General features: G+C 37.8%; 1 protein-coding gene across 1 annotated transcript in view; it reads left to right on the top strand.

The window, feature by feature from the left end:
• The window catches only part of LOC131073132 (uncharacterized), a 115,866-nt gene extending 94,505 nt beyond the window's left edge, over nucleotides 1-21,361 (top strand). Inside the window, exons 7-10 of the mRNA XM_058009521.2 lie at nucleotides 20,252-20,444; nucleotides 20,546-20,614; nucleotides 20,716-20,803; nucleotides 20,915-21,361. Coding sequence (XP_057865504.2) covers nucleotides 20,252-20,444; nucleotides 20,546-20,614; nucleotides 20,716-20,803; nucleotides 20,915-21,123 — 559 coding nt within the window. The 3' untranslated portion in view covers nucleotides 21,124-21,361. The remainder of the gene's footprint in view (nucleotides 1-20,251; nucleotides 20,445-20,545; nucleotides 20,615-20,715; nucleotides 20,804-20,914) is intronic.
• The last annotated feature ends 5,143 nt before the right edge of the window (nucleotides 21,362-26,504 follow it).

Raw genomic sequence — 26,504 nt, 5'->3', positions numbered from 1 at the left:
AGGCTCTGACTAACTTAGATTTAAAAAAAAATGAAAAAGGATGAGGGCGAAGAGAAGATCTAATCCTAATACTAAGAATGTAGGAGCAATGATTTGATTTTTTTGATGAAACTCTAACTAGGTCTTGTTTTGACATCAATGGACCATCTCCACAAGGCTAGTGCGATCTTCTAAGGGAAGCTTTATGATGTTCAAATCATCACCGCAGGCATAGACACCATCAAGTTGATGCATATCAATGAAGAAGCGACAAATTGAAATTGAGCTTAAGCTGAACGATTCCAGTTGACTACACAAGGCAAGTCTGCAATCAACAAACTGCTAGTAGTATGGATATACGAATTCCACCATCAATCAATCACATTTCCTCCATTCATCTAATCATCTACCATCGAGGATTGAAGACTCAACAAGAAACCATGCAAATTGCAAGAAACGACACACTTCACCATTACTTCAATGAAAATGGAGTTTGTTTACAATCAATGGCAACAATTTCTTGCCTTGTCCTCCTATTCTACTCTAATTACTATTCTATCAATTTCTAACTACTCTCTATCTACTAACTGCTTTCTATTTTTTACAACTCTCTCTCTAATTATTTCTAATTAGCCTTTACAAATGAAATGCCTGGGCTTATATAGTGCCCACAATACAATTTGATGGCTTAGATCAATTCAAGATCAATGGCCAAGATTCAACAATGAAAACCCTAATTAGGGTTTGTTACAACCATTACATAACATTTAATGCTTGACCAATGATAAAATTGTATTGCTTGGACACATGTCCCTTCTAGAAAAATCGACCAATGGATAGCTGGGGTAGGTACATCGGAGTTTGTGCCACCTTCCATGAGTTAGGTACATTGAATCTGGACATGCTGAGGTGGACCACACTGACTGGAGGAGTGATGACTGGGATGCCACCTCATCTGACACTTGTAGCTTGCTAGATATTCAATTTGATGTCGTTGAGAGGCTATCTTTAATTAACTCTTGTCCTAACTCCTTTTGTCCTTGATGTGCCGGATGATGATGTACCTCGCCTTGGAATGCTGGATTGAGAGAGGTCGCCCCTGTCCTGGCTTGATCGTCCCGGCGAAGATCGTCCTTGATCCGGCTTGATTTTCCTTGATGAGATCTCCATTTGATGCCTACACAACATTTCAAAATTAGCAACATGATTTTGCAATATATAACATAGATTAGAGATTAAATTTAGGAAACTTCATAATAAATCCTTGAGTTATTATTTCCTAAAAAGCGATTGAGCTATTACAATTCAAAATTCAAAATTCAAAATTTAAGCTATGACGATCAATGTTCAAAATCAAAACAATAAATCCATATCGCCATACCTCTCTTGAGAGCTAACTCTAGAATGCAAAATGAAGAAAATTCGCCTAGGCAAAATTGATATTAGATGGCTTCAACGTGATCTCTTGTTCAAATTAGGAACTTCGCCACCTTTGATATGTCCTTGACGTGATCTTCAATGTCCTTGGCAAGTTCGCTCAAGTGGAAACTAAGTTCGCACTCCTTTGATGATATTAGCGCCTTCCTTTGCTTGAAATGAAATTCGCACCTCTAACACACAATTCGCACTACTCCTTTGTCTTCCTCAAATCGCACTTGAATGATAAAATGGTAATGTGAAAATAACAATCTTCACCACCCTTTATAAGCGCTTACACCACCAATTCACTTAGGCCGACTTTTATAAAATAAGACAATTTAAATGATTTTTAACAAATAATAAAGGCCGACTTTCATAAACCAAGCGCTCCATTTAATTTTTTAATTAATTAATAATTAATTATTAAATGCCATCGTTTTTTAATTAATAAATTCGATCTTTTTTTGCAAGGCAAAAATAATTAATTAATGATCAAGCGCAATATTTAAATGCCATTTTTAATTAAATTTTCAAATTATCGAATTTTCTAGCATTTAAATAAATTCAAAATGTTTGTTTAGCGCAAAAATTGGAAAAGTGGGAAGATTCAAACCTCATCGCCCTGGTCCCTGACTGAGGGACAGGAGCGATCTACCATTTTAGTCTCGATCCTTGTACTTTTGACGTTCAAAATCTTCATTCCTACGTTGAAATTGCCATTTTTGCTAGGGATTTCGAGCTTGATTGACTTGTTTTTGCAAACGAATACCCTTTAGATGTGATATCGCCCTGGTCCCTTGGAGAGGGACAGGAGCGATCTTCATGCTTTCTCCTTGATTTTGCATCTTCGATCTCCAATCTTCATCATAAGGCGAATAATGACATCATTTCTCCACTCCACGCTTGTTTCATTTGACTTCTACGAGGCATATTTGATGTTTAGAGGATCATCGCCCTGGTCCCTTGGAGAGGGACAGGAGCGATCTTGATGTTTTCTCCATTTCAAACTCAAATTGGTAACATTTTAACGTTCTCCTCCTTTGTATCGCCTTCCAAATGATGTTTTAAACTTTGTGCAACTTTGCTTTGACGTGATCTTCAAAGGATAACAAGTGTTCTAGCAAATATCGCCCTGGTCCCTTGGTGAGGGACAGGAGCGATCCTGGTGTCCTGGCTCAAATTTGCAAACTTCCAATCTTTGCTTGTTGTTCATCGCTTTCCAAATGGCGTCCTTGATCTTGCCTATCCTTGCCTTGTCTTGATTTTGAAGGAAAATGAATGATCATGTGCAAATCGCCCTAGTCCCTGACTGAGGGACAGGAGCGAATTTGATGTCTCAATTCGTCCAAACAAGGTCAGAAATGACTCCACTAAGCATTTTCGCTCTGGTCCCTTGGTGAGGGACACGAGCGATTCGCCTTGGACCCTTGGAGAGGGACAGGAGCGCTTTTTGCTCTGGACCCTTGGAGAAGGACAGGAGCGAAATTTGACTTTTCGAACTCTCTATAAGTGACATTTCCTTCTATGTTTCTTCTTTCTTATACTTTAAGTTATATTCCATATATACTTTCAGGATGTTTGAGAGTGGTTTCAGACCTCCAGGAGTTATATTGCAAAATCTAGTTTTTTGAGGTTTTTCAGTTTCCAGACTTAGTCAAATTTCAGGATCAGGACATTCCAGACTTAGCCAGATTTCAGGATCAGGACATCACTCAAGCCGGACTTGCTATCCTATTGATCTCCCCGACAGCACTCAAAATGCAAAGGCTAACCGACAAAACCCTAAAAAACCTAAAGAACAAACCCTAAAAAGCAAAAAACAAGGGTCCCCATTTGCAATGGGGCGATGTGTGAAAACGTCACAACAGGACCCAAAGAGCCGATTTTCGCCAAAGGATATAGAGGAGATAGAAAAATGCAAAGTGTCAAAAGTCGACAAAACCTCTCAAAATCCTGAAATTTGCACTGGGGGGGAAAATTACATGAGTTTCTAAGAGTTTGCAAAATGGGTGAAAATCTTGAAATTCGCCAGTATTGGATAAAATGCAAGAAGTAAAACTTGGCAAACTCTCTCCAATGGCCAAAATCGCATTATAAGGGGTAAGTGATGGATGTAAAAAGTTGGCAAAAGCACACAAAATCCCGAAAATCGCGATTTAGAGGGTAAAAGTGCGAAAAGTAAAGTTTTAAAAAAGCTACAAACTTGTAAAAGCTCTCCAAGTGCTGAAGTTTTCAAAATACCCTAAAACGCCGAAATTCGGAAAAAACCCCAAAATCACGATTTTGTTTGTGTAAGTGGTGTAAGTTTGCAAAGTTTGCAATACCCCTGAAAATGCCGAAAATCGCATATAAAGGGTAAGTTAGAAAGTTTGCAAAGTTGGCAAAACCCCCGAAAATGCCGAAAATCGCATATAAAGGGTAAGTTAGAAAGTTTGCAAAGTTGGCAAAACCCTCGAAAATGCCGAAAATCGCCTTATGAGAGATAAATAGAAAGTTTAAAAAGTTTGAAAACTCCTCCCATTCACCGAAAATCACGATATAAGGGATAAGTTAAAGTGAAAACTTGCGAAAGCATCTAAAAGCCCGAAGTTCGCATTATAGAAAAAATCGCAATAAAGTATAAAGGCTTGCAAAAGCACACAAGGTGCCGAAAATTGCAGTATAGGGTAAAATCGCGGTTTTTGACATTGTTCGCAAATGGCATTCACAACGCCAAAGTTTGAAAAGACTTTCCAAAATCCGAAATTTGCATTCCACCTGTAAATCGCGCAGTGAAAGGTTATCAAACTCTCTCAAATCGCCGAAGTTTGCTTAGGGTTAAGTTCACGCGAAGTTTATTAATCCTTGCAAAGCTTTCCAAACCCATTTTCCGAAAATCGCCATAGGGTAAAACCTTGCGAAGTGCAGAAAACGCCATAAACCCATTCAAAACGCCCAAGTTTGACGCCGTTAGGAGAGAAAACGCGAGGTAAGAGTTTGAAAGCATTGCAATAACCTTGAAGTTTACCACTAAAATTGCGAAAAAAGAGCTTGCAACAGGAGTCAAAATCACTAAGGTAAAATCGTTAAATCTAAGTTCTTAAAATGTTGCATTCTTCTCCAAACTTAGGCACGAAATTAGAATGGGAGTTAACCGTTGAAATTTGAAATTGCAGAGCTCTCCCATTCTAAATTTACAAGTTGTGAGTTTGTCTTTTCAAAACGCAAGGCATAAGACAGACATTTTTTCAAAATCCAAAGGAAATCATTCTTGCAAGATAGGTTGTGCGGATTCACGCCATTCATTTCGCTAGGTAAGTTTGCCTTGTCCTTCTTAAAGTCGTTTGAAATATATGCAAAATGGGATGGATGTGTTTGTGTGAAATTGATTAAAATGATTGTCTTAAAACCGCATCTTTTCCCATTTATAAGGCGTCAGGCAAAGCAATTGAAATTAGAAGTCTATTCCCATGAGTTAACCAGGAAATGCATTTTCAGACTTGGGGAAAATTTTAAACTTCGTCCGTTTTGAAAATCGATCTTGAAATGTCTAAGTGTAAGTTTAGCAGTCGAAATTGTCTAAGTCCTTGAACCACAGCCGAATAAGTAAATTCGTAGTCAAAGAGCTTCATAATGTTCATGTCTAAATCAATCAAGCTCTTTAGTTGAAGTATCGTGCTTTCTTTAAATTCGGTTTTCAAATTAATCCTTGTGTGCTAACGTATTCCTTTTATCTAACCCGCTTTGTTTCCTTCATATCGTCTCGTAATCCGCGTTTGGCTGTGCAGGATAGATGCCTAAATCGGCGGTAGAATCATCAAAGACACTTGGTGCAGCTGAAACGTCATGAGCATCCAAGTTAGATATCCCTCGCAGAGTCGAAAAGATGAAATATCAGTATCAGAGAGGCAGACTGAGGGAATCAAAAGTTCAAAGTGTGTGGGAAAATGTAGGTGATACTGACCTGGGGCACATTGATATTCAGGATTTCAGAGACCGAGTTTTCTCCCCTAATGCCTATGGCAGGCCTAGGCGAATGATGGAAAGTGGCATCGCTCAGGCAGCAGGATTTCCCTCGTTAGTGCAAAATTATGAGCTGGTAGTAGAGGCTGCCCGACATTACCAACCAAACACCAGATTGGTGCTCCTCGAGAATATGGTTCTCGCTGATTTCACTCCTGAAGCCATTGGCGACGCATTTGATATTCCCTTCTCGAACAACCCCATAGCAAGAACTATAGATGAAGCGGAAGTGGCGTATGATATGAACCTCGCCAAATACAGAACACTGATAAATGAGTGGTACAAGGAGAGAAGACCTCCAAGCATCAAGATTGGGAAAAAGACCCCCAGAGGCGACTTTCACAATGAGCATGGAGACATGGTCACATTGCTCAGTAGGGTTATGGGACTCCCCCAATCTAACTACTTTGAAGAGTGGATGTTCTACTTCACAGAACAGGTCTTCGCTGGGAAATCCAAGTTCGACTGGGCCCAGATCATAAGTGACAACATCCATACCCAATTGATCGAACTTGAGGCGAAAAAGTACTTTACTATGACATCCTATCTAGTCTACATGTTCGCCAGAAACCAGCCACTGTCAGGTTTAATCATGAAAGGTGAAATTGGGAGTGGATCCAATCAGGTGAAGGTATATGATTTCTACCCACAGTTACACTATCAAGACATAGCTCAAAGGGAAAAGAACAGCCTGCCTATGCGGCTGGCCAGTATGAGCGTGTCAATGACGCTTTCACAAGGCGCATGGTCAGGCTGATGCAAGGAGGACTACACATAAGGCTCTCAGAGTAGGCTACTATTCTGGTATAGAGGTATGGCGTCTGGTTCATCCAGTTCCCAAGATTCTCCTACATCCGAATAGCTGGCTTTGAGGGTGCACCTTTCCGACTTCCGCGATACCCAACCGACAAGATAGTTCTTCTGGAAGTCGCAAGGTAGTCACGTTCGGCGAACAGTTTACTCAGAGACAAGAAGCAGTCTGGATTCGCCTTCCCTATGATCATAGGTAACCTTGATGTCCATCTGAAAAGTCCAGTTCATGCCAAAGAATCCCTTGCAGAACTAGCCTCCTACGGCCTACAGGAACATTTCCCAAGGAAATGCTTTGATCACGACAATCTAGCAAAGAGAGCCTACGACAGGCGATACAGAGCAAAGGAGTTAGTTGAAGATTATTGGAAGAACTGCTCTGATGACTATGAAGTCCGATGGTGCAAATATTCAAGGCTGAGTGTGTAGCAAATGCGACTCTATGAATACCGTCGGGTCCTGGATCAGTTAACAGATTCTGGAAATTGCCTACAAGTCCGGGAATTCGAGGCGGTAAGACATCTTTTGCCAGGCATCGATTAGTCACAAGATCCAATCACTGATTTTGAGGCGGTTATGGCAGCCCTAGGAAGGTACACTGATCAATGGTTACACCAACAAATTGAGCGGCTGATTCATGAGGGAGTCCAATTCACCTACCAAATGATGGGTAGCCTTGATTCTCAGTTCTTTGAAGATGAGGGAACCTCCAATGCACCTAAGGAAGAGGTTGAAAGCCTGAAAAAAAGGAAGAAGGCCAAAGCCAGCAGAGGGAATCGGACATCTAAAAGAACAAGAAGGGAGAAGATCCCTATTAGGAGACCGAAGGTCACTTCATCATCAAAAGATCCCAGTTCATCTGATGATGTAGATGAACTAGATTATATACTTGCTCCACCTTCCCAGAGCGATGTTGAAGCATTCGGAGCTGATGATCCTCCTACACCTGACATGCTAAATACAGAGGTGAGGGTCATTGAGGCTACCGAACCTAAGAATCAAGTTGAGGAAGGAGAAATTTCGTCTACTCAAGGGCTTGAATTGCATGAACTGACCCAATAGAGCTGCCATGAATTGCAACTGCATAGTACTGCCAAGGATGACTCCACTGTTGAAGGAGAGCAAAGGACAAATGAGACCCGCGAGCCTGAAAGGACTGAAGAACAACCATCACATGAAGATACCAGACATTGTTCAGTGAAGTAGGAGAGAATTCAGCTGCAAGCAAAGGACTTGACACTTCCTCCACTCCTCCTGTAACAGAGCAGCTGCAAATATGCAATGAGCCGGCTGAAAACATTAAAGAGAAGAGTGCAAATTTAACTATAGCATCAGCCCAAACCATACCTCAAGATTGGTTAGTTGCTCAAGCCCAGCGAAAGGCAGCCACCAAGCCACCCATTGACTTGGAGGACATTTTCTCGTGCATAGACGAAGCCAAGTCCAAGGGGAAGAAAAAGCCTAAGGCATATTCCCGGATAACCAGAGATGGGCAAAGGAACCGTACCCTCCATATCGCCACCTTGTCTGTCGATAAGCCAACAGATCAAGTTACACTGGCTGATTATGGCATCACAACTGTCCCCATCGGACGAGCCACCAAGGAATAGGAAAGGGAGGAATTCAAAGACTCTGTGCAAAACATGCTCAGACAACTCGAAGAGATAACTGCTGAAAAGGACATGTATCCAGTTCGTGCTGAGTAGGCCGAGGGGTACATTGATCAACTCTCGAGACCATTACATAATAATTCCGAATCCCACATTCCCTTGACAGCATTGGCGCAAAGGACCACCACAGAATTTGAAGGAGTACGAGATACTGCCAAGGTCGTCAAGGAATGGATGCAAGACCTTAAAGAAAGAGGAGAGCAAATCATTGAAGAGGTAAAGGAAATGGCTCACCATCGAGAGACCATTTTGGTCAAGTTGCTCGAGGTAAAACAGGAATGTCTCAGAATCCATGAGGTAGCTACTACAACTCTTCCTCTTGTAAGAGCTCTTTTCTGGACCCAAGCACAGATCCCTACACTCTCCACCATCCTGGACCCCCACGATATCAACGTTTTTAAAGAATGGTACTAGACTATCACTATGAAGAACGAGACAAGAGAGATCATTGACAAAGAGCAAGATGCATGCGAGGGAATTCTGAAGAACATGCAGGAACTTGGCAACACAATCCTCCGATCAATGGCTTTGGGGTGGAAAAATGATCTGTCCGATGACGTAATGCAACCAGACTGGGAGAAAAGATTGAGAACAGACAAGATCGCCTACTCAACCGAGGACCTTGGTTTTGCCGGTCAACTACATTCAGACATGTTGTGTTTTGAGCGTAATCGGTCCAGCTGGCAGGATGGTTTGAAGCACGTAGACTGTTATCTAGAGGGCATGTAGTATAAAATTCGTCATCCCCCTATGACTCAGTTCAATTTGCTGTTCCAATTGTTCATCAGGTTCCAGGAGTATGTTCACAAAGAATGTGCAGCAGGTCGGGACCTTTGGAAAGAGTATTTGCATGGCGAAGATGAATTTTTAGAAAGAGAATATGAAGCTGGGAAAGAAAAAGTGCTTTCTTAAAAATGCATTTTTCTTTCAAATTTGAAAAAACACTTTTTGGCCAAAGTTCATATTTGACTGCCAAGTCAACTGTAAACTTTAGACTTTGTGCATGTGCACTTTTTGAATTGTTGTGGATAATTTTAATTACCTTTTTTAGGTAGTTATTGCTTCCTTTTGGGTGGTTGTTGATATTTACCTTCCATTTATGGGCATGGGTACCTTTTGTAAAGATGAATTTGGGCCACTTGTTTAGTTTAAGATCTTGGCCATTCATCTATTTTTGAAAGCCTATTTAAAGGGACTGGTTTTCCCTTATTTTGTAAGAAGTTCATGGATTGTTGCTGAAGCTTTGGCGAAATTTACACAGGATTAATGCAAAGTTAAGGCTTTTTCATTGTGAGTGCATGGTCTCCTTCTTCACCATTTAAATTATTCTGTTATGTCTTTCATTTTTTCTATAGCATTTTCTAGATAAACATCTAATAGAATCCTTGTTGTTCATACCATTAAGGACCGACTGACTGTCATTCCCTTTGCATGGTTAATCTGAACCTTCTCATATGCTTAGTTCGGTTATTAAATGGTTAGTGAATGAATATAAAATTCTGAATCTATGTTTAATAGCATGAAAACTTAATTTTCCCTTGAAGATCGCACTAGATTCTTACAAACGTTGTGCTTAAATAGCTGATAGTGTTTAATCTGGTTATTTGGAGGTGTCTGTATGTTTTTCTTGAATATGCTATCTTGGTTAATTAGTTAGATTCTCTGTATCTCTTTTCCCTATCCCTTTTTTTTCCTTTTTTACCAAGAAGAATCCACAGTCCAGCTGAATTAGTATCAATCCAACTGAAATCAAACGAGAACAAGACTCTTAGAATTTTAGGGAACTCATCCAACAATTGTTCATCTCACCGTAAGTCCCCTTGTGTTTCCAGCAAAACACATCAAACCACTGAGTAATACCGTAGTCAAGACCTGACAATCAAAACCTTGAGGTTGTCCCCTTTGATCAAACGAAAAACAGCATTAGGGATTTCCTTATCTCAAGAGAGGATAGGATACTCAGCGAGTACATTCTATTCTGCGTTGGCTGGATGGAATTTGCAGCGATGCGACTTTAGAAATGTCAACACACTCCCTGAGTAAAACCATGGATTTAATATTGGTCTTTCGAGGGTGCAAGGCAGAGTTTGTATCTATATTGTGGTTGACTAGTTGACCAAATATGCTCACTTCTTTGGCATTTCATATGAGTAGAAGGCACTTCAGGTTGCAGAGTTGTTCTTTAGGGAGGTGTTCAAGCTCCATGGATTGCCAAAGAACATTGTCAATGCTTGCTATAGTAGGTTTCTTAGTGCTTTTTGGCAAAGGCTATTCATGTTGGTTGGCACATAATTTGTTAGACTTTTTGTCATTGATGCCAAGTGGTTTTTGTCAAGCTTGTGCTATTCAAGCTAGAGGATTACTCAAAGTAATATCGGGTTGAGTTCGAAGTGCTTTTTGAGTTGTTTATTCATTAGATCTTCTCAATTTTGGTTGAGCTGCTTGACGTGCGTGCGTACTTGTCACCTTTGTTAGCTACTTCATGCCATGTCATCCTTGAATATTCAAAAGAATCAAGTATTTTATTATGCATCACATTTGCTAAGTGTAGTGGAATCAATATTTCTTTTTGGGCATATCATGGGCAAGCAAATTTAATTTAAGGCTGCCGTTATTTATTCAGGTTGTGCATACCTTTTTGTGGAATGTTATGTGGTGGTCAAACGTATCGTAAAGATGGAAGATGTGAGGGGTTATGTTGTGGTGAGAAGCTACGTGGCAAGGCCATTACTTTTTTTCGTAACCAATGAAGTTTTATGGTTCGTGTTTATCACATATCTTTTGGAGGGAGGGGTGAAAATTTAGTAAAGACAAAAATCGTGGAGCCTATTAAGTCCACTCAGCAATCATTTGTGAGACGTTTTATTGTGCCACGATGGGGAGACGTGAGGCTTGGTTTTATTTTGTTTATTATTCTTCTTCAGCGCTTTTGGAGGATGTAATGTCCCCTTCTTGGACCTGATTTTCTCTGCGACCGTTGGTCTTTTGTTTGGAAACTCGGAGGCCAGTCGGAAGGAATAATTAGGGTTTCCTATTTTTGAGGAGGACTTTGTTCATGTTGGGTGTTTTCCTTGGCGGCTTCTTTCTGGTTGCTCAGAGAGCTTCGCAACGGTATATTCATCTCTGCTTTCGAGGCAATTCTTAGAATTTACTATTTTTAGTAAGTTCTATTTTTGGCAGTATCCAGGTGGCATCAGGCAATCTCCTTTTCTTGTTCAGTCGACTCAGAAGGGCGTAGACAGATTCGAGCTCCAGAATGCATGGTTGAGAAGTCAAGTAATTTCAATTTTAAATAACATTATAATTATAATGTTATTTTACCCCTTGGCCTAGTCAAATGACTTAATGACAACTTAAAAAGGGGGTTTCTAAGGGTGGCGCTTTCATGGAGTAGATTTAATGTTTTTTTTTGTCCTAAGCCAAAGTCAAAACCAAGGCGTGACTTACCAAGGTGAAGACTTTATTAAATACCTTGACTTTTGCGCTAGGAAAGATGGGACGCCATGTTGAAGGTGAGGTTAGGGTTTGAGGTGAAGTTGCATTTAGGGTTTCGTGGAGTTCAAGGAATCTATATATTGGAGTCTTGTGCATCATGGAGGGATCTTTTTGCAGAATTTTGTCTGGCTGCCGTCTGGCTCTGGGATTTGCTTCAAGGAATGAAGGCCTTCTAGCACAGGCATCGCTTCTTGTTTGAAAGACAACAACTAGTGGTGATTTAATCTCTATGTATTGCATTTGATAGTAGTTTATCTTCAGAGTATTGCATTATTAATCATTTAAGCATTGTAGTGTATTCAGTTTTCTGCATCCAGGAAACCGCGACTGCATGTTTTTCATTCATAAAACAGAAAACACCAAAAATATCATTCTGGGTATTAGCTCATTGCATTTGTTTGACCTAGGCGTTGCATTTCCTAAGTTTGTAGCATTTTAGAAGCTTGCTTTGAATTTTGAGAGCAAATCGTACCATTCTGCCATACCGTACCATTTGGGAGGGCATTGAAATTAGTGCAAGTTGTATGCATGGTTTTTGGGTTGGTTTCTTGGTCTTGTCTTAAGCATCTCCATTAATAAGGGTTATTGCATCTGATTGCTGGTCATTTGGAGATTATATGTGAAGAATATGAGCATGTGAAGTAGTCCTATAGACTGCTGTTTATGCATTTAATGTGCAGATTTGTAACAGGAATCGGGAGATCCAGTATATTGATCTTTGAAGCTATTGGATTTTGTATTTCCTCTTAAGTTCATAATAGCTCTCCATAATGTAATGTGATCCCTTATAAATTCTACAAGATTTGAACAAGAGGAATCCACTCTTTGTAAAGGCTGACAGTAGTACTGGCAGTCTTGGTATCATGCTTCATTTCTAGTTGTATTTCTCAAACTCACTTAAGTTGTTGTAATAAGTTAATCCTCCACCCTATGGTAGCTACTCTCCCTTCTTGGGTCGGAAAGCACATTCCGGGTGTTGAGTGTTTTCAATTTCTGCATTACTAATCAATCAAGCATTATAGTTTTCACTCCGTCATATGGTCGCCCCTGTCCGTTTGGAGTGGGTAGCACATACTTGGCGTAGAGTTCCCATTCCAGTTTTAGAATAGGGGATCCTCTGACCAATGCTCGCCATCTCGGCGCCATGCTGGTTAGAGTTTTCTGCATAAGCATCTGTTTTAAGATCCTCTGACCAATGCTCGCCATCTCGGCGCCATGCTGGTTAGAGTTTTCTGCATAAGCACTGTTTTAAAGATCCTCTGACCAATGCTCGCCGTCCACGGCGCATTCTGGGTAGAGTTGTTTCAGCACATGGAATTATGTTCTAACTTAAACGTACAATCATCTAAGTTATTGCAATCCATCTTGTTTTAAAGTGTTTTCAAAAAAAAAATTTGGCTAGGGATATTTCAGAGGAAGTGGTGATTATTTTTGAAAGCTGCCGTAAATGCTTTTGGAATTGCTTTTTTTTCTTTTTTTGTGGGAGGTGACGTGTTGACTGATCACAAATATTCATGGGAGTTGAGGTTGCGTTGGTGTTACAAATATATCTTTTTAAATATGGTGATGTGGGAGTCTAACTTCTGAAATGCTAGCCGCTATTATTTTTGCTCGGTGAACATTATCAACCAGACGTTGATTTCGAGTTGTGTGTGGGTGTAATTCCTTGGTGTATTGTCTTTCTTTCAGGAAATAATAGTGTGGCAGTTTTTGGAGAAGTCGTCTTTGTGATTGGACAAGGAAAGAGTCGTGTTTCTAAAGATACGATGCTTCAGTTTTAAAATTCTAATGTAAAAGATGGAGATGCCGTAAATCATGAGGGAGTTATTTTGTTTCTACTAAGTCGTGTTTTTCTGAAAATATTTGAATGTTCGTTTTGGTCAGCTGGCATGTAGTTGTTAACAGGGTGAACTTATTTTTCTGCAGCAATGTGTGGATGAAAAAAAAGAGAGTTGCTATAAATCATTTTGGTAGTATAGTCTTTTTCTGATATTTGAGATTTCCTTGAGCTGGAGAAATGTTTGCTTAAGTACTGTTTTGAGGAGTGACTGGTCTGAGAGTTTGTTTTGTATTGGAGGGAGTTGGTGCTCTTGCTTGTGTAGGGGTTGGTGCTGTGAGGAGAATTTGAGCTCTCATTTTGATTGATACTTTGTAACCTGGGTTGGTGCCCAGTTTGTGTTAATGAAAGCATTTTGATATTGTGGTTTTTTACCCGAAAAGGTTTTCCACAAGAAATATGGTGTTATGTCTTCATGCTTATTCTCTCTGTTTTATAATTGATTTAATTTTGTCAAAAGTTATTGAAAATACGCAAATACCAATTCACCCCCCCTCAGTATTGCTAGTGTGTTCTTCATAATTGACCTTGAGCACCAGTTACCACCCTTAAACAAATGGTCAGATGGATATTGTGAACAAATGGATGGAAGGATATTTGTGTAATTACATTGTAGGGCAGCAAAAGGCTTGGATTAGGTGGTTGCACTTAAGTGAGCATTGTTACAATACCACCTATCATATGTTGATTGGGATGATTCCTTTAAATGTTGCATGGATATGATGCTACATCTTTTGTAGATTTGGCTTTTGGTGACAACAAAGCTCCTAAGGCAAAGGATTGGATTTAGGAGAGCCAGGATATCCTTAAGTTTCTTAAGGATAATCTTCATAGTGTCGAGAATTAGCAATAGATTTATATAGATAGGCATAGAATTGAGAGAAGTTTTGAGGTGGATGACTTAGTTATCTTGTGCCTTCAACCTTATAGGCAGTCTTCTATGAAAAGAATGGTGTGGAGAAGTTGAAGCTTCGCTTCTATGGCCCTCACAAGATTGTTCAGAGGGTTGGTGAAGTAGCTTATGAACTGGAGCTGTTAGAAAATAGTAGGATTCATAATGTGTTCCATCTTTCTTACCTTAAAAAGGCACATGGGTGGCATATCACATCATCACCTGAGCTTCCAACATTGGATGAGAAGGGCAAATTGGTTTTGGTTTTAGATGTTATTTAGGATGTCAACGAGAGGAATTTGAGAAGCAAAGTAATTAAGGAGTATCTCATCAGATGGAGAGACCTGCCCTATGAGGATGCAACTTGGGAAGGTGAACAAATTCTTTAGCATCCTAATCTACAATTCTTTGAGGGAAAACAATTTTGGGAAGGGAGGATTGTAATGTCCCCTTTTGAGGAGTAGTTGGAGGTGACCATTTAGGCTATTTAAATCCCACATACTAATGTCAGAATATAAGGGAATATCTTAAATTAGTTATTTAAAGTTGTCCAATAAAGTGACATTTTATGAATAACTTTATTTTAATTAATGGAGTTTGGAAGCTCATTTGCTTATTCTTGGTTTTATATTCTCTATGATGGATTTTGGAGCTTCTTCTTGGACCAAGAACTCTAGGACGAAAACTCGAAGGGAAATCAGGTTTGGTGGTGGAAGATCCACCCTAGCTGATTGAAGGTGGAACTTCTCAGCTTTCATGCTTAAAATGAACATCTATGCAATTTGTGAAGTCTTATAGGCAAGACAAAATGTTAGTATTTCATGAAATTTGTAGGAAAAGCTAAGTTGGATGGTTGAGTAGATTTGTGGGGTGTTGAAGCTAAAAATATAATCACCTACTTCATCAGTTGGGCAATTGATTTTCTTTCAAGCTGGGTGATTCACTTGTGACCTGGGCAACTAAAATGACATTGTTGGCTGACTTTGAGAGGTGAATATTAGGAGTCAAATTTGGTCTTACGATCGAGGGTTTAATCCGAGGCTGGCCACTGCATATTTTAGTGATTTTTGAGGTGTTGGCCATTATATATCTTCTGGTGCATTGAAGTCTGAGGTTTCTGGGTGACTCAATACCCATTGCTGATGCGTTTGGCTTTGTGCTGGATGTGGACATATTTCCTTGCCATGTGATTAGATTTTTGGCAGAAGATTGAATTAATAGGGGTGTCTGGCAAGTTTGAGTATCATATCAGGCTGACATGGAGTTTGTAGCAGCAAACACCAAAGTGTAGAGTAGGATGTGAGGCTCAGTTTAAGATGGGAGATACCAAGGGACTCCATAAAGGTTAAAACTACTAATGTAAAGGTTAGATATTTGTATTTATTCATCCCTGTACTCAGCTCACATTTGCAGCAGACTGTCATTTTGTATGATGAAACTGTTTGTTAATTTGTCACTTGAATAAATGGGTAAAGTTCATCATTCTTCTAAAGTATTGAAAATTTGTTATTTGTGATCTGTTTTGAAAGCATAGCATATGATTCTTCATTGTATAAACTGTCCAAGAAAATATATTCAGAAGTTTTATCTACAAAACATTGTGACGAGTGTTTGATAAAAAACCAAAACAGAAAAATTAGAAATATTAGGCAAAACCAGACTTGCGGTCTTTACAAAATGATGTCAACAATGGCTGAAAACCTCAAAAAGCAGCTGGTCCAAGGGTTGGAATATCCATAGATAGAAAATATAAATTGTTCCAACCCTCCAAAAGATGAAATCTTGAATAAATCATTGTAGCTACATTTTAGCAGTAAGATGTGGTACAATTTGCTTGCAAGTATGAATTGAACAACGACATCAATAAGCCCAAATGTGATCCTTGAGTAGAACTGTCTCAAAGAATGTGAGTGTTTTCATCTTCTAGATCTCCAACACCAATGGTTTTTGTCCTTGAATTTTTCACACTCCAAAATGGAAGGAATAATTGAAATGACAAAATTGGTTGCTTTTCTTTGAGCCTTGACCTCTCTTTTATAGACACCTACTTTGGGCTGCTATTTTATTTTATTTTTTAATTTAATTTACTTTTCCCTCCAAATATCTAAATTTACTTATAAATCACATTTAAAAGTCCCTTTTTGAATTGCATATTGAATAAAGCGTTAACAACACTTGTTTAAACATTACATAGGACGTATAATAATATTTAAGATGCTCATTTGAAAAAAAAAGCAGAGTCACCTGGGGACGCGTCCTCGACCTGAAAACCCCCATCCCCGCCCCGGGGAGGTTTCGGGGACTTGGGGACGGCCAGGGGACGTTTCCCCCAATCCCCAAATTGTCTAGTATTTTGAGGGGACGTCCCCGAAACGGGGGGACGCTTGCCCTAGCTTTGGGGGACATCCGTACGTCCTGGGGACGGCTGGGGACGGTTGGGACATCCCCAATCCATCCCAGGGACGGCTAGACAACCCCCATATCTAAGGCCCTTAAAAAATATTAAAAAAATTAAAAAAGTTGTATTTTCAATTTTTTATTTAAATTTTCTAATATCGGCCCCTTATTAATTCAAATTGTTATTAAAAATAAAAAAAATTAAAAGATAACATTAATGAAATTTTAAATTTATTAATTTAATTCATAATTTTGACAATGAAACTATATGGCAGCAGTGCAGCCTTTGGGCATTTTGACACAGAGATTAGAAAATCGCCAAACTCAGCGAGTCAATAGAAAAATAACACCCAACGCCTTTATTAAAGAATAAGTTTTAGCGCGCAAGGGGCGCTGCCCCCAAATCCCCATTGAAAAATATGGGGGGAAACTGCGTCGATAGAAGTAGGGAAAATTTAACCTCCGAGTCTATTGATATGCATATTGACAATGTGAATGAATTGAAATTCTGATTTATGAATGCATAATTGCATATTGTCTATTGAGTATTAACAATGTTGTATGTTCAGAATTTACATTCTAAAATGTTTTCAACTTTTCATAGTATCATACACATGCTATATCCATATTTTATTGTTTTCATATGAATATAATGTATGTATGCATGCTTTATCCATGTTTTCATATGAACATTTAGAATTTTGAAATTTTCCTATATATTTTAAATTTTTCCTATATTTTATATAGCCGTCCCCTTTGCCGTCCCCCGCTGTCCCCAAATTTGGCAAATATATTTGCTGTCCCGGAAACACGTCCCGTCGTCCCCTTCCATCCCCGTCTCGGAAACTCGGGGTAACTTTGAGAAAAAGCTATCGGGCTCAGCTTAATATATTATTAATTCTTTTAGTTCTAAAAAGGGGACATTATGTCCCTATATCTCATGTATTCATCCATTTAAATCTAAGTTACCGATTCGGTTACGGATACGGAATCGTAGAATCGACAAATTTTTTTTTCTCTTGGGTGAAAGTACGTCCGTACACACACACACACACACACATATATGTATATATATATGTGTTCAAACATCAAAATTAAAAAATATAAACTATATGTAGAACTATAAGAAGAGTCATACTCATAAATCCATAATTGCCAATAAATAGAATATTTTGATAGCTCATTCATAATTTGCAAAAATGAAAATACCCAAGTCTCAAAATGTCATTACATAATACAAATTCAAATTATAATCAATTTTAATATTCATTTTCTTTAGCAGAAGCATCAAGGTCAATCACAATCAATTGGATTGCCATTACTACTAGCTGTGCCAAGTGTAGAAGAGGAAAGTGATTTCACAAAACATAAGCAAACAGGTGCTACATATGGATAATGTAAATCAACTAAAATTAATCTCAGTAATGCTGATATTAAGTTTACTAACCCCGTGTTCATAGGTATAGCTCACAAATGCAACTGAAATGATATTTAATTTCTTGCTTGCTGGCATATTCTGATAAAAAATGCTGTCACAAAGTTATGAGAGTGAAACTAAGGTTTTAATTTATGAAATTAAGCTTGGGTACGGCCCTTGGTACTTCCTGGGTGCTTGGGTTCTTTGTGGGTCCTTCATAGAAGAACCCACAGAGAATCCAAGCACCCAAGAAGAATCCAAGCCTTACCCAAGGTCGTACCCGAACCCAAATTGTACCCATACCAGGACCCAGGCTAAAACAGAAGAATCCCATATCTTAGATTTAAATAGTAATAGTTTTATTTCTTTTGGAAAAAGATTCCTCCATGAAATTTGGATTTTTGGGGAAATCCATATTTTGGGTGTGTAGTTGCCCCCATATCCAATTATTTAATATAGTTTGCCTCTTATGGATGCAAGTACACTATCAATTTTAAATATAATAGTTTTTTTTAACTTCAAGGCAGGGAAATGCATGGATAATCCCAAAATCAAAGACGTAGATCATTTTGTTCACTTTTGTGAAAGTAGGTCCACATTCTGGGGTATGTACTACATTAAATTTTGAATGATATGGTGCTTCTTTGTCATCTATTTTGTTGCAGTCTTCTTGCAAGTATGCTTGTGAAATTGCTTTTTAATACTGGCTTTGAAATAAGCTTTTCTATTGTTTTGGTACTTCCAGATTCTATAATCTTTTTGTATTATTGTGTAGATGATTTTGATGTTGATTTTTGTGATGTTTTTTTCCCACTGTACTAGTGATTCTTATTTTAGAAGCATTTTTTATCTCAGGAAACCCTTATCTTCAGCTGGAAATAATTATTCTATTACAAAAAAGTGTTTGGTCATTGTTTGGGATTTTGTTAACATAATATCTATCTTCACCAGTCTTCAGCCATTCTTGAGTCCGATTACTCCACTCTCATCTCCTTGCTCGCTCACTAAAGAATAATTAAAACCACATCTCATATTCAATCTTGGCAATTAAAGAATATTATTTTCACATTTGTTATCACCAGAGAAAGTCTAATCATGATATGAATGGCCAATCTTGTGTTTTTAATTCTGAATTCCATACAACTTCAATTTTTCTACTCCGTATATGGGATGCTTGGTGCTTAGATTCATATGTCGTAATATTTACATGTCAACAGCACACCTATTCATCTACTTCTGCTTCTTTGTCTGATTGCCTTTTGTGGAGTTCTGTTCTTCTTAGTCCTAAATGGAAATATATGATCGTCTTCCATGCCTTCCTCATTTGTGATCATGGCATCTCCAAAGGTATTGCCTAAGCTGCCATAATGTTCTATTTGGTGAAATCTACCATGAATAATCTTATTAGCTTGTTGATTTCTAATTGTCAAACATTTAAATTTCCTCATATTCCTCTTCCTGGACATTTGGAGCCTATGTTACAACACATTGTTGTTTAGTATTTTTGGGGCCATTTTAAATTCCCATACCCGAAAAAAATGATGATGTTTTTATTCCATGTTCAACAAGCTGATTGAAATCATAAGTCTTATCATTTATTGAAGAGAAATTTCCATGTAGATGTTGCTACTACCATCCTGTTCGCATTTTGTTTGATCCCAGAACCAATTTTGAATATAAAGTCATATTATTCTTCACTACCTCTAATGATATTTCCCTGTCTCTTTACTATTAATTTTAAGTATCTATCATCACATGTCCTAGAAAGCATTGATATGGCACAAATTTATTTTGACTATGTATACCAATCCTTAACATTCTGATTGGAACGGTTTCCTTTATATGTTTGTGTGAGTGTATGTAAATCCTCAACATTCTATTTGGAACCATTTCCTTTTTGTATATGTGTGTGTACATGTATATATAATCTACACACTTGTGCACATGGGCATGCATGCGTGTGCTTGCATGTGTGTTTGTGGCTGTGTATGTTAAATTTCTCCATGGCAAGCTTTTTATGGTCATGATCTATCTTTCCTCTACTTATTGACCTTACGATTCAGTGGGCTTCTACGGAAGCTTTGTTGAACTTCTCCGTTCTGAGAACTGGTATTCTTCCAAAGGAACCAGTGTTCTGCACCAAACTTCCTAGGGCTAAAAAGGTGTGCACTGCTGCCCAATTTCTGTTGCTTGTAACTGCCACAAGAATGTTAAGCTTTTTTAGTTTGTTAACTAGGTACTAGATTTATATTTATTTTGAATAGTAGGCATGGCATTGGTAAATTAAATCACAGTTATTAATGTGACATGTGTTTGTAATGATAAATTTGCAGTTACCAGCAGTTTGAGGAAGCTGGAACTGATTTGGGGCAGCTTTTATCTCAGAAGAAGACAATTGAGGAAAAAAAAGCAGGCATGCCTATTAACGTTGCCAAGGCTGTAGCACGCATTTCAGGGGGACTCTATGTTGTCACAGCTATGAAGGGAGCATCCAAAGGTGCAATGATTGCTTCATGGGTATCACAAGTGAGTGTGGCTCTTTTATACATGCAATTCCTTACGGATTTTATGGATTTGGTTATGGATGAGCTGTTACATAAAATCTCCCCAACTCTCTTCTTGTATAGGCTAGCTTCAAGCCCTTGGGTATAACTATTGCAGTGGCAAAGGATCGAGCCATTGAATCATTAATGCAGGTTAGTGTGTTTGTGGATGTTTTGATTGGAGGATTTTCTGACCTTTATAACATGTTCACCTTTGTTCTAAGACTAAAATATAATTTGGTTTGTGCTGCTAGGTGGGAGACATGTTTGTTCTTAACTGTCTAGAGGATGGAAACTACACACCCTTAATGAAGCATTTTCTGAAGCGTTTTCCAGCAGGAGGTATCTATCCCCAATTATTTCTCCATTTGTTGGCTGTTGTGGACAATTTCAAATTCAAATCTAAATTTCTTTTTTCTCTGAAATATTATAAATGGTTTATTGTGCTTCCAGCTGACCGATTTGAGGGAGTGCAGTGGACCTCAGCGTCAAATGGGTCTCCTATTTTGATTGATTCAATAGCATATTTAGAATGTAAAGTTGTAAGCCGCATGGAGACAAGTGATCACTGGATAGTATACTCTCATGTTACTGAAGGAAGTGTGTCCAAACCTGAAGGACGCACTGCATCCCATCATAGGAAAGTAGGAAACTACTACTAAGACCAGTTTTGTTTTGTTCTCAGGCTGCAGTCCATCGGTAAGGTTGGGCCCTTATCTCAAAGCCCCAGGTTCGTTCATGATCCTGGCAAGCATGTGTAAAAATCCTCAGCCATGAACCTTCATTAAAAAAGGTTTGATTTAATATTCCATGCACATTGTAAAGTAATCTTTCAATCTTGAAGATAGCCCCAAGAAGGCATTACCCTTTTATCACACAATATAGTTTTTCGTTTATGCACATTGGATGTTAAGGCATAGTGCTAAGCCAACCTTCTGATTTTAGAGTAGATTTTATTAATTTTCATAAGATTGAGATAAATAATTAATATTGTAGTAAAATGTACACAAGGTACCCAGAAAATAGCGAGCCATGCTATTGCATTGAATGTGTAAGGATCCTTACCAACTCTCTGACTAGTGGTATACTACTTGTGAACTTCCCTATTTCCATGCCTTTCACCATTCTTCACCATATTATACGTTTAAGTTCTGAGAACATCTCATGCATAGCAGTCTTGAACTTAAGTTATTGATTACATTATTTCTGTACTTGTTTTTCGCAACGGTTTAGTCCCTTTGAAGCTCTTTAAACCCTACCTATCTGAAAACAAAAAAGTAAAGATGAAAAGAAAATCTTGTTGTAGATATGATTTTTCGAAAACCCTATTAAATACATTTTTTAAGGGGAAATTTCAGCAAACTTATTAGAAATCTCTTATCAGTGGAGTAGCTAAGAATCTATGGGAAGGGGGGAAGAGAGACGTGGTTGTGTATATGCTGTTACATGGCCACGCAAAGAAGTGGTTGTATATATTTGCTTCTATGGCTAGTCTAATCACTTACATTCAACAAGTGAAAAAGAGAATGAATCTTCCATGAATCACTAAGAGGTTGTGTTAGTTGTCATTCCATCCTGTTTTGTTAGTAGCTTGTATTTTCTGGTATAGTTGGTGGACAGTTATTAGAAACCACCTCTTTTGCTCTGTATTACATTTGGCAGTTAGATTGCATAGATTGCATTTGTGATTACATTGGTTCGGCCCATTAACTCTGCATTGTTTGGATGAATTTGCTCACATCAAGCACACATACATGACTGCCTCGGGGTAAAACCCTTCTCATCGACGTAATTTTCTGCGTTTTCTTTTTTATTTTAATTTACATTTAACATTCATATTTAATTAACTTAGGGATATTATTTTATTAACCAAAAAAAGGAAGGGGATCATACCCTAATAGCGTGCAGACTAGTTTATGGTGAGTGTGTCAAGGCCAAAAGTGGAATGAACAACATATAACAATCTAAAATGCAAAATTGGCCTTCCCGTTTTAAGTCAGTTTTGATATTTGATTGATAATTTGAGGTTTTAAAAGTCCCAAGATTTATAGTATTTTCATTTTAATTTTAATTTTGTAGTTAGTTGAGAGGAACAACATGCTATTAGTAACACTAGTTTTTGACACAATTTAGGCTCATGAAAATTACTAATTTTTCATTCTAACCTATTCATTGCGCCTTTTGGTATTATTTTGTAAGCAAATATATAAATTATTGAAGGGGTGCATTATTGGGGAATTGAACACTCCATTGTTTTCCCTTGCTTTACGCACAAGCACATTGAGTATCATATTTGCTTCATGATTATGGTGCTGGAGCTATCAACATGCATTATTGGTGGATGTGGACACCCCATTGTTTTCCCTTGCTTTACGTACAAGTACATTGAGTATCGTATATGTATCATATTTGCTCCATGATGTGCTGTTGGAGCTATCAACACTTTCCATACTGCATCTTATGGATACAATTTGAGGTGGGCACAAGGACGAAGAGGAGGTTAAAGGACACACTAGGAAGATAGAAGACTATTCCCATATCTAGGTAGCTTCTTGCTCAAAGTTTGGGTACAATGTTTGAAAGGTTCCAAATCTTTTTATTATTTCTCGTTTTGAATGAGGGGGTTTTTTTGCTAGGTTCTTGGGATTTAAAGATTTGGTAACCAAGAGAGTGAAAATATTTGGTAGCTAGCATAGTCAAGGAGAAACATTTTCTAACCAAGATAGTGAGATGTTTTGGTAGTGATTATGGAGGAGGAAAAGTTTTGATAAGTTGGGGGGAGAGGGACTAGAGGGACAATCAAAGGAGGTTAGAGGACTATTCCCATCTCTAGGTAGCATCTTGCTCAAAGATAAAGATTGGGTATAATGTGTGAAAGGTTCCAAATCTTTTTATTATTTTCACATTTAGATCTAGTGGGAGTATATGCTAGGTTTTGGGATTAATAGATTTGGCAATCAAGAGAATGAAAAGCTTTGGTAGCTAGCATAGTGAAGGAGAAAACATTTTGGTAACCAAGATAGTGAGACATTTTGGTAGTGAGTATGATGGAGGAAAAGTTTAATTGTCTACATTATTTGGATGAATTTTCTCACACAAAGCACCATACATGATTGCCTCGTAGTAAAACCCTTATCAATGATGTAATTTTGTGCATTTTTTTTTAATTTATTTATTTACATTTAACATTCATATTCAATTAACTCGGGGATTTGGAGAGACTTTTTTGAAGTTTAGACATATATTATTTATTTATAAAAAAAGGAATAGGATCATACTATAATAGCTTGCAAACTTGTTTATGGTGAGTGTGTCAAGGCCAAAAGTGGAATGAATGAGATGTAACAATCTAAAATGCAAAAGTGGCCTTTACATTTGAAGTCAAAATTTTGAAATTTGATTGATAATTTGAGGTTTTAAAAGTCCAAGATTTATAGTATTTTCATTACACTAATTTTGCAATAATTTTAGAGGAACACAGTGTTAGAAACACTAGGGTTTGACACAATTTAGACTCGTTGAAAGTACTAATTTTCTAGTTCGAATTATTCATTGTGCCCTTTGGTATTATGTTGTAAGCAAATATATAAATTATTGTAAGGGGTGCATTATTGGTGGAATTGGACACTCCAGTGTTTTCGTTTGCTTTATATACAAGCACATTGAGTATCATATATGTATCAAATTTACTTCATGATTGTGCTATTGTAGTCATCAACACTTTCCACGCTACATATGATGGAAAAATTTGAGTGGGTGGGGGAAGGTAGAGGGGAATTGTGGGGAGGGAACAAGATTGGGAAAATGCTCAAAGGAGGTTACAAGACACACTAGGAGGATAGTAGGCTATGCCCATCTCTAGGTAGCTTCTAGCTCAAAGATTGGTAATAATATTTGAAAGATTCCAAACCTTTCTATTGTTTGTCCCTTTGAATCGAGGGTTTTGTTTTTTAGATTTTAGGACAAAAAGATTTAGTAATTAAGAGTGAAATTTTTTGGTAGCTATTATAGTGAAGGAGATATTTTGTAATAGTAATACTATTGGTAGTGAGGATGATGGAGGAAAAGTTATGGTAAGAGTGTTGGTTCAGGGTGGGGGGGCAGGGGGGTAGGGGTGTAAGGAGTGGAGGGACAACTAAAGGGGGTTAGAGGACACACTAGGAGGATAGAAGACCATTCCAATCTCTAAGTAGCTTCTTTCTCAAAGATTGGGTATAATGTTTGAAAGGTTCCAAATTTGGTGGGGGTGTTTTGGCTAGGATTTGGGATTTAAAATTTGGTAATCAAGAGAATGGAAAGTTTTGGTAGCTAGCACAATGAAGGAGAAAACATTTTGGTAACCAAGATAGTGAGATGTTTTGTAGCGAGTATGATGAAGGAAAAGTTTTGATAAATATATTCGTAATAATGAGAAGTTTTGGTAGCTATAACTATGAGTTGTGCTTGTGGATAACATGTGTCCCTATCCACATTTTTTGTAAGATCATAATTGTTAATAGCATGCCATTTTACAAAGTCGATGTTGGATAATGTGTGTCTATACCCATGTTTGTTGTAAAATCACTGTTATTGGTAGCTTGTATGTTTGTATTAAACAACTTTGATGATGGATAGTTTGTATGTCTATATCCTCAGTTGAGAATTTGGTAAGGCCATTTCTACTAATGTGAACAATTGGGTCTATATTTGTTATGATGTGAGATATGGATTGTAGTGTGAGTCCTTGTCTATGAACCTTTAAGTACGTGATAAGCTATTGACTGTGTCCTAGTTCAACAAGGGCTTGTTTGGGTTATTATGTTAGTCCACTCCAATTTTTGGTACCCCCTCTTGAAATAAACACCATGTAATAGGCGAGGAGGGGAGGGAGAGAGGGAAGCAAGAGAGGTAGATTTAGAGGACAATTGATAATCACTTATTAGAAACCTTTTCTTTTTCTTTCTATAAAACTCATATGATGAAGCAATATAATAAATCATTATATTTAAATCTAATAGGTTGGTAGATTCCAAAGGAAAATTATGTTGTTAAACTAATACCAATAGTGTTGGGACTTGAGTGATATTTATCTTCAAAGAGTCCTTGTAGTAATAGTTTGTCCATATAACAATGTAGTGAAATTGGATGTATTTCAAGTGTTGTAGTATATCATGCATGTTGATTTACATGTGGTTATGTGACAACAACTACAATTCATTTGAAGAATGATAACAACTAAAAGTCATTCAAAGAAAAATTGACAATCATATGTGGAAAATAGTGTTGCTAGAAGCATGAACAGTGATTCAAGGGAACTTGAGATATAGTTTGAGTTCATGTGACATAATTAGAGACTAAGATGATAATCTGAAAGAGGCACTTGGTACTACAAGTAGTCAAAATTAATCTTATGTGTGTTTTTGCTATTGCATGGAGCTAGTAGTGGTGGCTATAGTAGAAAACATTAACTCATCAATAGAGTTGTATGTAGCATGTGAACATCATTTTATGGTTTGAAAATAGTTGCATGTCCCTTGGTATTCCGCTTGTTGGTTAGACAATTGGACAATTGGAATTCTCATGTGCACATTTATATGTATCATCTTGTAAAATCTTCACCCTTGATTTTTTTTTTAAGTCATTTGTTGATTGAATGATTGAAAGGAAAGGATAATTGTTGGTTGTCTTTATTGTGTTCAGATCTCATGCAATATCTCATTGCAATGATTTTTGGAATCATTCATGAAATAGCATATTGAAAGGCCAGTGCATAGAATCACCAAGATTACTATTAACTCTTCAAAATCAGATTACATAACATCAATAATTTGATTGACTACAAATATTGCAGACCTAGAAATGCAGATTTCATTGTATTTGTTGGCAACAACACTCTTGTAAGTCTGAAGACTAATTTTTTGCATCTAAACAAGAGTCCATGTAGAGTGTTTCGAGCCCACTCTAGCAACTCTTCGACAACACACTCTAGTAGACTTATGTGAGCAGGTTTAAGTGATTTTGAAAGCCTCTCCAAATCCAAAACAACCTCATAAACCTTTGCTAC

The sequence above is a fragment of the Cryptomeria japonica genome, chromosome 9, assembly GCF_030272615.1.
Source record: "Cryptomeria japonica chromosome 9, Sugi_1.0, whole genome shotgun sequence".
In the NCBI taxonomy this organism is placed as follows: Eukaryota; Viridiplantae; Streptophyta; class Pinopsida; order Cupressales; family Cupressaceae; genus Cryptomeria; species Cryptomeria japonica.
The sequence above is the reverse complement of the archived record's forward strand: the minus strand, read 5'-3'. Positions and strand labels throughout refer to the sequence as shown.